Source organism: Labeo rohita, chromosome 2, assembly GCF_022985175.1.
Source record: "Labeo rohita strain BAU-BD-2019 chromosome 2, IGBB_LRoh.1.0, whole genome shotgun sequence".
Lineage (NCBI taxonomy): Eukaryota > Metazoa > Chordata > Actinopteri > Cypriniformes > Cyprinidae > Labeo > Labeo rohita.
In genome coordinates this window covers 35,134,023-35,147,554 of record NC_066870.1, presented here as the reverse complement: position 1 = coordinate 35,147,554, position 13,532 = coordinate 35,134,023, and the positions used below count along the sequence as shown (strand labels likewise).

The 13,532-nt window shown below is 31.7% G+C and overlaps 1 protein-coding gene across 1 annotated transcript; it reads left to right on the top strand.

The window, feature by feature from the left end:
• Positions 1 to 3,063: 3,063 nt before the first annotated feature.
• On the top strand, positions 3,064 to 13,182 carry ftr67 (finTRIM family, member 67). Its single transcript, XM_051127718.1, has 7 exons — positions 3,064 to 3,750; positions 3,842 to 3,937; positions 5,932 to 6,165; positions 7,969 to 8,122; positions 8,237 to 8,293; positions 12,055 to 12,141; positions 12,576 to 13,182. The coding sequence occupies exons 1-7, from the start codon at positions 3,151 to 3,153 to the stop codon at positions 12,629 to 12,631; spliced, it is 1,284 nt and encodes a 427-aa protein (XP_050983675.1). The 5' UTR covers positions 3,064 to 3,150; the 3' UTR covers positions 12,632 to 13,182.
• The last annotated feature ends 350 nt before the right edge of the window (positions 13,183 to 13,532 follow it).

Here is a 13,532-nt window from a genome sequence, read left to right as displayed (position 1 = left end):
CTGCATTATAAGTAATTTTTGTGTGTTTTTGAGTTATTACGAGTGTTTGCTTACAATATCTGGATCATGTGAGAGCATCACTACTGCCATCTGGTGTGAAAACACTGACATATCACACTCTCAACTGGAAAGTTGAATTAAAAATGTACATGGATTGCAGAATGCCTTTTGAATCAATGGTTTCAACACTGGAGCTCAAACCTGAACAAACATAACTGATGTTTATGTTGTCCAGCATAATTTAAGATGTTCAAAGGAGCATTTTAAGCTTCATTATAAGCAATGACAAATTCTGTGTGTATATCCACTTTATTCTTCAAGGCAGAAGTAAGCTTATGGGCGAGACTTCCGGTAACAAGAAGCATAACAACGTGCAGTAAACGGTAAACCTCTTCGCACTATAAACCAGTGTGTTCATAATTAATATAACACATTAAAATAATATGATTAAACTTCAATTTGCAATATCAAGCAGCAAAGCGAGCTGTTTTGTACTGGTGGACGGATGCGATCGGAAGCATAAAAAATAACAAATACGCCAAAAATAAGGTGGGCTCGCCTAATTTCAAAATCCCTGGTAGCCAAACGTATAAATGTTTTATTACTTTATAACATAATAAATATTACTGTCTTAATTGTTTACATTTTTCTAAGATACATTAACTTTTTTCATATTTAAAACTCTACGTGTCGATATTCGCATCGATCTGAACAGAGTGAAAATGCACATTCATTCTCTGCCACTAGGTGGCGCTTTTGAAACGCAAAATATAGCGGTTTCCTCAGTAACGGCTGTACAGAAAACAGCGTTAAAAAAAACTTTATCAAACGTCACAGGTAAGATGAAATGAAAATGGCATCAAAACGTTTCTGAAGACAGTTGGTTCCCTTTAGAGGTACATTCATATAAACACACCTGCGCTGTATTTTGACTTGAATTTTGAAACGTGCAGGGCTCGTATTTATTCAATCAAATCATAGCTTTTGAAGTTTAATGTTGCGATTCTTGTCTTTCAGTCCTCGGACATCTTGAAATTGTAATTGTGACACATTTCTTATATCATTTAACGTATTTAAGACGTATATACAACTACATATAAGACGTTTTAAGGACCCGCAGGATAACCCTGTTTTTAAGGTAATCCGTCGGGCAGGACGGTGATACATTTTGCTGGGTCGACTGGAAGACACAATAGCCCTGTGACGTCGGCTAATATATACACACACATACTGTAGTCTAAAATAAAATAAAAGACAATAAAATAAATAAATACATATATTTTTTTTAACCAAATGTTTGTATAGAATTCATTCTAGGCTATTTAAAATATTTGTGTGTGTGTGTGTGTGTGTATGTGTATATATATATATATATATATATATATATATAATTCATTAATGTATTTAATATAGTTTATGCAGTAATAATTAATTCTTTTTTTTTTTATTTTAATATATCGAATGATTTATTTATTTATTTACCGATCAGTTATATGTGTTAAATATAAAAAATAATTTATTACCCTATCAATTATATGTATTAAATATAATATTTATAAATTATTTAATACACAATACTATATGTATTTATGTAATTAATTTAATTTAAATATATGTTATGTTTATTTATTTATTATATGTATTATATTTATATTTTATATATTACTGAATGTTTGTGTGTGTATGTATGTATGTATGTATATATCAATTATGTTTTAAAAATATTTTTTATAAATGTTATTAATATATATAGTTTAAATGTTTTATATAATATGCAATTATTTTATTAATTATTATGAATTATTTTTATATAATTTTTATATAAAATGAATGTTTCTATTTATTTATATATATTTGTATAAAATTCAGTATATTTAAAATATTTTATTTTACTGAAAATGTGTGTATATATGCATAGTTATATATATTTATTAATTGTACATTAAATATATTAATTATAAATGTATTTAATAGATAATAATAATGTTTTATATATTATGCAATTATTGTATTATTTTATTATTATTTAAATTTAATATATAATGAATGAGTATATAATGATATAATTAATTTATTTATTACCCTATCAGTTATGTGTATTAAATATAATATTTATAAATTATTTAATACACAATACTATATGTATTTATATATTTATGTAATTAATTTAATTTAAATATATATAATGAATGTTTATTTATTTATTTATTATAGGTATTATATTTTATATATTACTGAATGTTTGTGTGTGTATGTATGTATGTATCAATTATGTTTAAAAAATATTTTTTTATAAATGTTATTAATACATATAGTTTAAATGTTTTATACAATATGCAATTATTTTATTAATTATCATGAATTATTTTATATGATTTTTATATAAAATTAATGTTTCTATTTATTTATTTATTATTTTATAATGTAATACTACACACAGTTATAGTAAGTTTAAATATGTAATAAATATGGTAACACTTTACAATAAGTTCATTGGTTAACTACATTAGTTAAGATGAACTAAGAATAAACAATACTTCTGCATTTATTAATTACTTAATGTTAATTTCACTATTTACTAATGCATTATTAAAAAGTTGTGTTTGTTAACGTTAGTTAATGCACTGTGAACTAACATTAACGAAACATTAATACATAGTGTAATAAATGTATTGTTCATTGTTCGTTCATGTTAGTTAATACGTTAATGTTAACAAATGAGACCTTACTGTAAAGTGTTACCATATATATAAAAAGATATGTTTAGATTATTGCTATACTTTTAAATAGAGAATTTGTATATGTAATTTACATTGTTACATATAAAAATGTAAGGTATATAAACTTTATATATAAAATGTAATTTACATTTTATTTTTGTTTCATTTCTTTTCCTTTTTATTATTTTATTGATTTATTTATGTGCTAATATTTTGTGAGTTGCATTTTTTTTTTAACAGAAAACTTAACACTCAGCCGAGCTTAACACTGCAGGCCGTTCTCTGACATGCTCAGTTGTTGTGCAGAGCAGCTGTTCAGCCCCTCCCCCTCCTGTCAGAGTCTGCGGTCACGTGACTCACTTCCTGCATAAACAAAGCTTGCCTGGGCTTCATTCTGCCACTGGGTTGGACGGCAAAAATCCCTTTTAAAATGGCGCAAGCTGGAGTTTTCCTGGAGCACGACCAGTTCAACTGTTCCATATGTCTGGATGTCTTAAAGGACCCTGTGACGATTCCATGCGGACACAGCTATTGTAAAGGCTGCATTAAAGGCTACTGGGACCAGGACGACTATCTGGGGATTTATGGCTGTCCTCAGTGCAGGCAGAGCTTCGCTCCCAGACCCGTGCTGGGCAGAAACACAATGCTAGCTGATGTGGTGGAAAAACTGAAGAAGACGGGGCTGCACGCTGGACCCACCACACCGTCCGATCCCACCCAAGCCGAACCCGGGGATGTGGAGTGTGATGTTTGCTCTGGGACGAAAAACAAAGCCTTTAAATCCTGCCTGGTCTGTCTGGCGTCTTACTGCGAGACCCACCTTCAGCCCCACTACGAGTCTCCTGCCTTTCAGAAACACAAGCTGGTTTCTCCTTCGAAGAAGATACAAGAACAGATCTGCTCTCGACATGATAAACTCCTAGAGGTGTTTTGCCGCACGGATCAGCAGTGTATTTGTTACCTTTGTTTAACGGACGAACACAAAGGACACGACACTGTTCTAGCTACAGCGGAGATGAATGAGAAAAAGGTAATGTGGAAGACTGTTTCTAGAGTGTGAGTTTTGTGTTTTTTGAGTCAGTAGGACCATGACGTGTTATGTAACCTGTGTTTTTTCCCAGAATGCTCTGGCGGAGATGCAGAGGATTTCCCAGCAGAGGATTCAGGAGAGAGAGAAGGAGCTGGCCGACCTGAGACAGGCTACACAGATACTCACTGTGAGTGTGTGTTGCTCCTAAGAAACTTTACTGAAGTTTGCAACAAGGTCAATCAGTATCAGATTTTGTAAACATTTAGCTTTTCGATAATACTTTGTTAATTGGGGGCAGAAACCATAGCTGGCTGTATATATTTGTAATATATTTTAAAATATTTTAGATATTTTTTAAAATGTTTTTTAAAGAGGTCTCTTCTGCTCACCTAGCCTGCATTTATTTGTTCCAAAGTACAGCAAAAACAGTAAAATGTAAAATATTTTAACTGTTTTCCATTTAAACGTATTTTAAAATGTAATTTATTCCTGTGATCTCAAAGCAAATCATTCTAATATTCTGATTTGCTGCTCATTTTGTAACATTATAATTATTACATTATACATTGACATTATACATATGTATGTATATATATATATATATATATATATATATATATGTGTGTGTGTATATCATATATTATTTATCAAGGATGCATTAAATTGATCAAAAGTGACAATAAATGATGTTTTATTAACAAGGTTCGGGAGGAGCGCGTCAGATACCTAGCCTAATTAACACAACAGGAGTCCACTCAAGTCAATCAACGCTATGCATTCAAATACAGCTGACTTACCTCTATCCTTTTGACGGTTTATCAGCATCCCTCCACCACCCCATCTCCTCACTCCGAGTTCTCACTACACCTAAGGGGGGTTCTCTGGGTTCGGGCCATTCCCGAGCTCGGAGCCCTTCCCCGGACAGCACGCCAAACATGCATTACTATACTCCGGCTAATTACATGTAAGCGTGAACTCGTGAAAGACATTTATAATGTTACGAAGGATTTCTATTTTTTTTTAAATGCTGTTCTTTTTCCTTTTTGTTCATCAGATTTCTAATTTCTAATGTATTAAATTAGATATTAACACTTTAATTAAAGATGCATTAAACTGAACAAAAGTGACAAAGAGATTTATAATGTTACGAAAGATTTCTGTTTTTCGCTTTCTGTCCATCAAATTTCTAATATATTAAATTTGAGATTAGAAATTAACACTTTTATTAATTAGGGATGCATTAAATATACATTTATAATGTTACAAAAGATTTCTGTTTTCAAAAATGCTGTTTTTTTACTTTCTGTTTATCAAAATTCTAATATATTAAATTTAAAATTAGAAATTAACACTTACGAAAGATTTCTTTTTTTTTTTAATTACTTTCTGTTCATGGAAGAGTCCTGAAAAAATGTATCATGGTTTCCACAAAAATGTAAATAATAATAAATGTTTCTTGAGCAGCAAATCAGCATATTAGAATGATTTCTGCAGGATCGTGTGACACTAAAGACTGGAGTAATGACGCTAAAAAGTCAGATTTATATCACAGAAATAAATTACATTTTAAAATAAATTACAGTAGAAAACTATTTTAAATGATAATAATATTTAACCATATTAACATTTTAATCTAAGTCAAGACCTAGAGCAAGACCTCCTAGATCTAGACTAGACTAAACTAAAAGATTCAGATCTAAAGTAGACCACTTTAGTCCTAAATCCAGACCAAACTAAAATAATATTTAAAAATGCTAAACGTATTGCAATATTTATTTAAAATACTTTACCTCATTTTTAATAGTTTTATTTATTTTTTATCAAAAGCATTTTTTAAAAACAAAAAATGTCATATAAATCGACCCTTTTGCATTATAAACCAAATAATACACTCAAAATTCTATGCAAGTATCATACATATTTGTTCCATCTTTGACCCTGACCAAGGTCTCAGTTCTACACTATGGTCTCAAAGCGCAGGCTGTGTAAAAATTTCTGAATAGCTGTTTTTGCACTTTAGTTTCAGTAAATGTTCTCCTTGGATCAAGTTCAAAGTTTGAGCACGTTTGCGTAGTACATCAAACTCCAACTTCAAAAGAGCAATAAAAATCCTGTTTTCCGCCGCATGACCTCTTTAAAGCCAAGGTCACGCTTTATCATTTGGCTTTTGTCTCCTCTCAGCTCTCCGCACAGACGGCCCTCGAGGAGAGCGAGCGCATCTTCACAGAGCTGGTGTGCTCCATAGAGCGCCGGCGCACTGAAGTCAAGGAGCTGATCCGGGGTCAGGAGAGGGCGGCAGTGAGCCAAGCTGAAGCACTCCTTCAACAACTGGAGCAGGAGATAACAGAGCTGAAGAAAAGACACGGTGAATTAGGGGAGCTCTCGCAAACCGAGGACCATATCGCCTTCCTTCAGGTAATGCTGCTGGTTGTTCACAAATTTCTTTTTTCATTTAAAGTCTTAGGAGTGTCTTGGAGTTAAGTGCCTTGATCAAGGACACAGTGGTGATTAGATGATGAAGCACTTTTTTTGTAGTTTGAACCTAATCAGTGTTTTGGTGAACAGCTCAGATTTTCAACCACTTAAGAAGCTTTCACTCCATTGTCAAATTTAATTGTTAGACCGTACAGCTTCAATGTTAGAAGAAATAGTCCACCAAAGGAAGAAAACTGTCATTATTTTCTCACCTTCATGTTGTTTCAAACCTGTATGACCTTACTTCTTGATGCACAAAAGAAAAAGATCTTTTGTGAAACACAAAAGATGATATTTTGCACTGATTTTTCCACATCAAGAAAGCATATAGCAACCAAGGATAGTAAGGCACCATAAAAGCAGACTATTTTACTTTTGCTTCATGAAAGATTTTCTGGTAACACTTTACTTAAAGCATTTATTTATAATGAATTATAAAAGTAGTTTTAACTTATTAATAATGCCTTGCATTGTAGGATCCTATAAATAATTGTACTTGCGGTTATAATACATTATAATACTTACCTGTTCATTTTTACACGTTTAGAAAGTGCATTTATTATAATATTATGTTATTTTATAAACATTATAATGCATTTTAACTTTGGTTACAATTACTTATGCAGAGATCCATTTCATTAAAATGTACATTGTGATCATGATTTGCAATGCATTATACATAAAGACTTTTAAGCATAGGTTTTTGTGTTGTTGTTGCATTAAAAAATGGCTTTCTCAGAATTGCTGTTATATTGCTGTTAAGTTTATATCTGATAATTTTGAAAAAAAAAAAAAAAGCAACGTTACCTTAAAATTGCAAGATATAAACTCGGAAATGTAAGAAATTAAGTCAGCACTATCTGTTATAAGCTCACAGTTTTTTAGGTAAAAGGTCTAAATTAGAAGATGTAACGCAAAATTGTGAAATATAAACTTAAAATTGCAGTAAGAATTGTTATAAATGTACAATTCTGCATTAAAGTGAGTCACAAATGTGAGATATAAACTTTGAATTGCAAGAAATAATGTAAAAAAGACTGAACTGCACCTCAATAATGCAAAAAAAAAATGAGTCAGAGTTGTTATAAAAATGCAATTCTGAGAAAAAAAGTATAAATTATGAGATTTAACTTAATATTGTGAGGTACAGAATCGTTTTTTCCTCCATGACTGAAACAAGCTCTTTTGCACTTATTAAAAATGTTCACTTTTGGGTGACCAATTCCTTCAGATGTGACTCAAAATTGTGAGATATAACCTCGGAAATATAAGATATAAAATGAGAATTGTGAGCTGTGCACTTGCAGTTGTAAGGAAGAAGGTGTTACCACAAAACTGCAAGGTATAAACTTGGAGAATTTTATGTTTTGAACGCAATATTCTGAGAAAAAAGGGAACTTTTGGGTGACCACTTTCTGATGTAAGCATATGGTAAAGAAAGTCTCGTAGCAGACACGAAGTCTGAACCCACATTTGTCCTTTGGATTGCTTGGCCATCCTGCTCTTTATTGAGTTTCACATGGTGAACTTTAATTCAAAACTTCAAAGGACTCAAAGAGAGACACGGAATTGAGATTGCATCAGTTTCTGCTTTAATCTACCTTTGTGAACTGATACCAGTATCAGGAATAGTATTTTGCTTTCATACTGGTTTTGATTCATTAAAGTTTCAAGTCAGACCCTTTGCCTACAGCTAACAGTTGCTATTCAGTAATTCTGTCTTGTACTGTTGTTCTTGTGCAGAACTGCAGGTCTCTGTGTGCTCAGCCAGTGCCTGTTGACTTGCCAAACATTACGTCTGACCCAAACTTTGGATCCATGATGACGGCGCTGACAGAGTTCCAGGCCCTCCTCGAGGACGTCTGCCAGGGAGGATTTGTCAATATCTCAGAAAAAGGTGAACAGGCTTGCATTCGGAGACCTTTCAAGCCATTAAGGGCTAAATCAATATTTCATTGTACTGTGAAATTGCTCTGAATACCTGATCTAACCGTCCCGTTCTGCTTTCCAGTGAACCATGTTACTATTATTCAGAGCACCAGACCAAATGAGTCAGAGGCAAATGCAGGTAAGAGTCCATAAAATTAAAAATGCATTAAATGAAGTCTTGCATATAACATCTGTTTTGAAACCTAGCGAGCAACGTGTACATGAAGAATCTTTTAGTGAGCACTTCTTTAAAAAACCTGATTTTCTTCAAAAAAAAAAAATAAATAAATCTAAAGAACTTTTTTTCACAATAAAGAGACTTTTTTGGAATGAAAAAGTTCCATGAATGTTTTAGAATATTATTTTTAAGAGTGTTTGAAACACAATTCAAACTACTAATATTGTAATGTGCATAAAAATACATTGCACATTGTATTTTGTTATTAGATTGAACTGTTTGTATCTATACTTTTTAGTTTGTATCTATACTTTTTAAGTCAGGAGTGCACTTACTGTACTCTTCATATGTTTTGGTCTGTAATGTTTTAAAATGTTTTTAAAAGAAATGTCTTTTGCTCACCAAGGCTGCATTTACTTGTTAAAAATACAGTAAAAATAGTAATTTTGTGAAATGTTATTGCAATTTAAAATAGCTGTTTTTTTTTACTTTATTATACTTTAAAATGTAATTTATTTCTGTGATGCAAAGCTGAATTTTCAGCATCATCACTCCAGTCTTCAGTGTCACATGATCTTTCAGAAATCATTCTAATATGCTGATTTACTGCTTAAGAAACCTTTTTATATTATTGTCAATGCTGAAAACAGTTGTGCTATATTTTTTCAGGATTCTTTGAGAAATCTAAAATGCTATTAATGTGTCTTTGCGTGATGAAATTATGAATTTCCTAAAAATAAAAATAAATAATTATATATATATATATATATATATATATATATATATATTCCCCGAACTTACAATCAAATCAAACAACTCAATCTTGCTGAGAAAAACAAACTTTGCTCTCAGACATGACAAACAAACCCTCAAAAACACACACACTGCAACACAGTTTTACACACTGATGAGATCAATTCAAAACAATACTATTAAAACTGGTAATAAGTGTTGCTTGGAAAAAAAATTCACATGATGAACACAACAAATGTATGCATTTGCAAGTGTTTTAATCCTTAATTTATTGTACTGTAGAGTACAGCACAAAACAGCAAACAACAACAAAAATAATTATTCTGCCCTAGCATCCTGTCTGTGGTCTGGGACAGGCCAAAGAACCTCCTCAACATCACAGACTAAACTGGCCCTGGACAGGCAGCCAAACAGGGATGCTGATTTAAAAAGGACCGGATGAGATTCACAGTTACATTATAGTGGTCTGACAAAAAAAAACAAAAAACAAAAAAAACACAAGATAAAAAATACAAAGTCATTGTGAAATAGAAAAGAAAAATAAATATGGGCAAAAGCGAGATACAAATGAGAAAGTCCACTGTCAGAATTTCTCTTGTGTCGTCCTCTGTCTGTATGCTTTCCAGTTCAAGGTTCATGAGATGTTGAGATGTACGTTTGAGCAATTTCAGAGAACTGCTTTATCATTGGTTGATCTGTAGTCTCAACATTAGTGAAAGTCAATATTCACTTGAACAATTCATGGCAAATTTACAAAAAGTAGAACAGAAATGTGTAGAATATGCTTGACAGTTTATGACAACTAGATCAAAAATTTAGCATTTACTGTAAAGACATATACGGTGAGCTAATGACTTGATGTTTTGAGGGGTAAGACTATAGCACAGAGAACTATATACATGTAATACACTTTGAGCAACATGACAGTAGCAACTGATAATGTAGGAAACCGCAGACTAATCAGTTGCATAATCAGTTGCATGAACGTACCAATGCAAACGGTTCAAAAAAATTACACATTTTATGATGTGACTAGATGATTTAATACATGAGTCAGACAAAACTCTACAGACAAAATCCCTACATTACTCAGTGCTTACACCACGTGGTCATTTAGAAAGCACTAGCATTCAGTACTGTTCACTCAAGTCTGCAAAGACTGAGGTCAATTAGCATACAATTACCCAAGTGGAAACACTAGAAGTTTAAATTTATCACACACCAATCAGAATGGAGATGGAAATAAAAGGGCCAAAGTCAGCTTACAGTTTTTATCAGTCGCTTTGGTGCAGATCAGAAATGAAATTCTCAGAACTACTTGTTCAACCTCCACACCATCTAGTCACTTGTGCACATCATAAAATGTTTCTCCTTTTTTTGAACAAGTTGTGTTTGCTTTGGTACGTTTATGCCACTGATTAGTCTGCGGTTTCCTACATTATCAGTTGCTATTGTCATGTTGCTCAAAATATATTACATGTATATAGTTCTCTGTGCTATAGTCTTACCCCTCAAAACATCAAGTCATTAGCTCAACGTATATGTCTTTGCAGTAAATGCAACATTTTTGATCTAGTTGTCATAAACTGTCAAGCATATTTTCTACACATTTCTATTAGACTTTTTGTAAATTTGTCATGAATTATTCAAGTGAATATTGACTTTCACTAATGTAGAGACTACAGATCAACCAATGATAAAGCAGTTCTCTGATATTGCTCAAACGTACATCTCAACATCTCATGAACCTTCAACTGGAAAGCATACAGACAGAGGACGACACAAGAATTACAAATTCTGACAGTGCACTTTCTAATTTAGATTTCCGGCTTTGCCCATATTTCTTTTTCTTTTTATTTCACAATGACTTTGTAATGTTTTTTTGTCAGACCACAATCAATTCAATCAATATCCATACAGTAATGTGTAATTGTGTACAGTAATGTGACATCATTTATTTACCATGTTTAGGTCGTATTATATCAAAAGAATATGCCAAGAGTGAGGGTCAGAAAGACAGACAGAGGTCTACTTCAGTCATGACGTTTATGAAAGGGCGTTTCTGAACATAGGCCTGTCTGTCAGGAACATCAGTTTCAGGGCAGCTGCTACATCGCATTTACGTTAGTCATATTTAGGTTTTAGCCATACCTTAGCTTTTCCATCTCCACTTATGAATCTGCAATGTTTCCAGATGTTTTTATACACTTTTCGAATTTATGCATACAAACAACTGGATGGAAACATGAATAGGCCTACTGTTACATTATGTTGAGAATTTATATTATGCTGATTTAATTTAATTTTCATATTGTTCATTCTGTTAAAAAAATGTTTTATAAAAATAAATTGAATAAATAAATATTTTAAACAATTCAAGTTTGTACACGTTTTGAAACATTTGATAAAACTTAAATTTAAAATGAAAATGTAATCATTTTTTAAAAATATAAAGGACAAAATATGTTTGCAGTTACATATTAACAAGATCGTAGTCATTTATATTTAATAAAAACAAGAGTAACACAAAAAAATCTAACTTGTATTGTTGTGTTACTTTTGACCCTACTATGTGTTACTTCCGTCCCAACCAACGGGGTCGAAAGTAAAAATGTGTAACTTCTGTTCAAACTGAAATTATACTGAAGTGTTTCTACATGTGTACAAAATATCACCTGGTATTAATAGACCACACTTCTGAGTTATAGGCCGCAGCAAAAATATATGTCTACAACAATATTATGTTTTTCTGAAAAATAGTACTTTTGTCCCTGCTCTCCTCCAGTGATCCCAAGATTTTAAGTGACAGTGTATATATGCGTGTATGTATGTATATATAAAAATTTGAAACAGAGCCCTAATATGTAGATGATGTGTCAGTTGAATCGAATAAAATATTGTTAACACTTTATTGATGTTTTTAAACTACATGCTCTCAGTGCTAACAGGATGAATTGTTTGTTTCATAGCTTCAGCACCAGTCCTTGGTCAGCCTGTACAGACTCCTTTTACCATTAGCGTCCCGACAATTAGTGTGTTTCCATTCTCATCTTTTGGTGAGTATCAGGAAAGCTTTCAGCTTTTATTGTACAAACTGTAAAAAAAAAAAACATTTGTGTTAATATAAGTGAATTTCCTGTATTGATGTTTTAAAAGTTTTTTATTCATGTTTTGAAATATGCATTTCATTGTGTTTTAGTGTTGAATTAAAAATACCTCTACTTTTAATGTAAATTGTACTAGTACTAATCTTTCACTAATTTTATGGATATTTCTGTTAACCCTAAGATACAACAAAATGCAATGCAGAATTTAAAATACAGATAAAACGCCTGAAAAAATCAATACAGAAAATTACTTCATAACAATAAATACATTGTGCCTTAATTTTACAGATTTTTTTTTAAAGTGTCAAATGTTGACCATCTCTGAGCCCTTTATTTATGCATAGAGTAAATCATTGTTTTCTCATATTTTCTTTGCTTTTCAGGATCCAGATCAGCAGGTCCTCGTCAGAGAATGCCGCCGCGTAGAAGACGAAGGTAGCCTTAAGATCATCCTGAGAAACGCCTGAGAATTCACTCAAGAGGCCAAAGTTGGTTTCTGATAGTATTTTTTGGAACGTGTAAATTTTCAAACTAAAAAATACTGTACAGCTATATCACCCACAAACTCTTATTACTAAATAAGACAAATGTAAATGCAGATGCGTTTCAGTGTCTACCGTCCAAGTCTCAATGGTTTCAACTTTAAACTTATCTAACAATTACAGATGTGCTTGGAGTGAAACTTACAATATTGTGTGATCAAAACTTTTAAACTAATTACCTGTTGATTAAGCTATAATTATAGTATTTTCTTAAGTATTAATCATAGCATTATATAGAGTGTTATACTGGTGTAATTTATCAGTGCTTTACTCACTGGTGCTGTTTGTCTATTACAGAATTATTAAGGATGTTCATTTTAGCTTCATACTGTATGTTTGAATTGTATTTGTGTGTATTGAACGTTGTTTAATTGCAATTGTATTTTTAAAATTAGGGTGTTAAATACTTATTTTTCATATCATGAAAAATAAAGTTTCTTCCACACAGTTTGATAGCTCTGGTGGTCTACTGTGTAACCAAATGAATTTCACACACTCAAAAAAACTTTCATCATGGTTTACATATATATATATATATATACACACTGCTCTCCAAAAGTTTGGAAACGCCCTAGAAAAGTGGGGTTTCGGACAATATTGGCATGAATCCTTTTTAATTTGTCATAATTTCATTCAACTGATAAGGGACAACACAAACTACGAAAACATATTTTATTACATAAACAGTTTATATATAGAAAAAACTTACATTTTTGACTCATCAAAAAATCCACCATTAGCAGCTATTACAGCTCTACATAATCTGGGCCTAAATTCATTGTATTCTAAATTTAATTG

Bases quoted from the DNA above. Each gene is read 5' to 3' on its own strand.
- ftr67 (XM_051127718.1), top strand. From the start codon at position 3,151: ATGGCGCAAGCTGGAGTTTTCCTGGAGCACGACCAGTTCAACTGTTCC. The intron at 3,751-3,841 runs GTAATGTGGAAG...GTTTTTTCCCAG, and splicing joins CGGAGATGAATGAGAAAAAG to AATGCTCTGGCGGAGATGCA. The intron at 12,142-12,575 runs GTGAGTATCAGG...TTTGCTTTTCAG, and splicing joins GTTTCCATTCTCATCTTTTG to GATCCAGATCAGCAGGTCCT.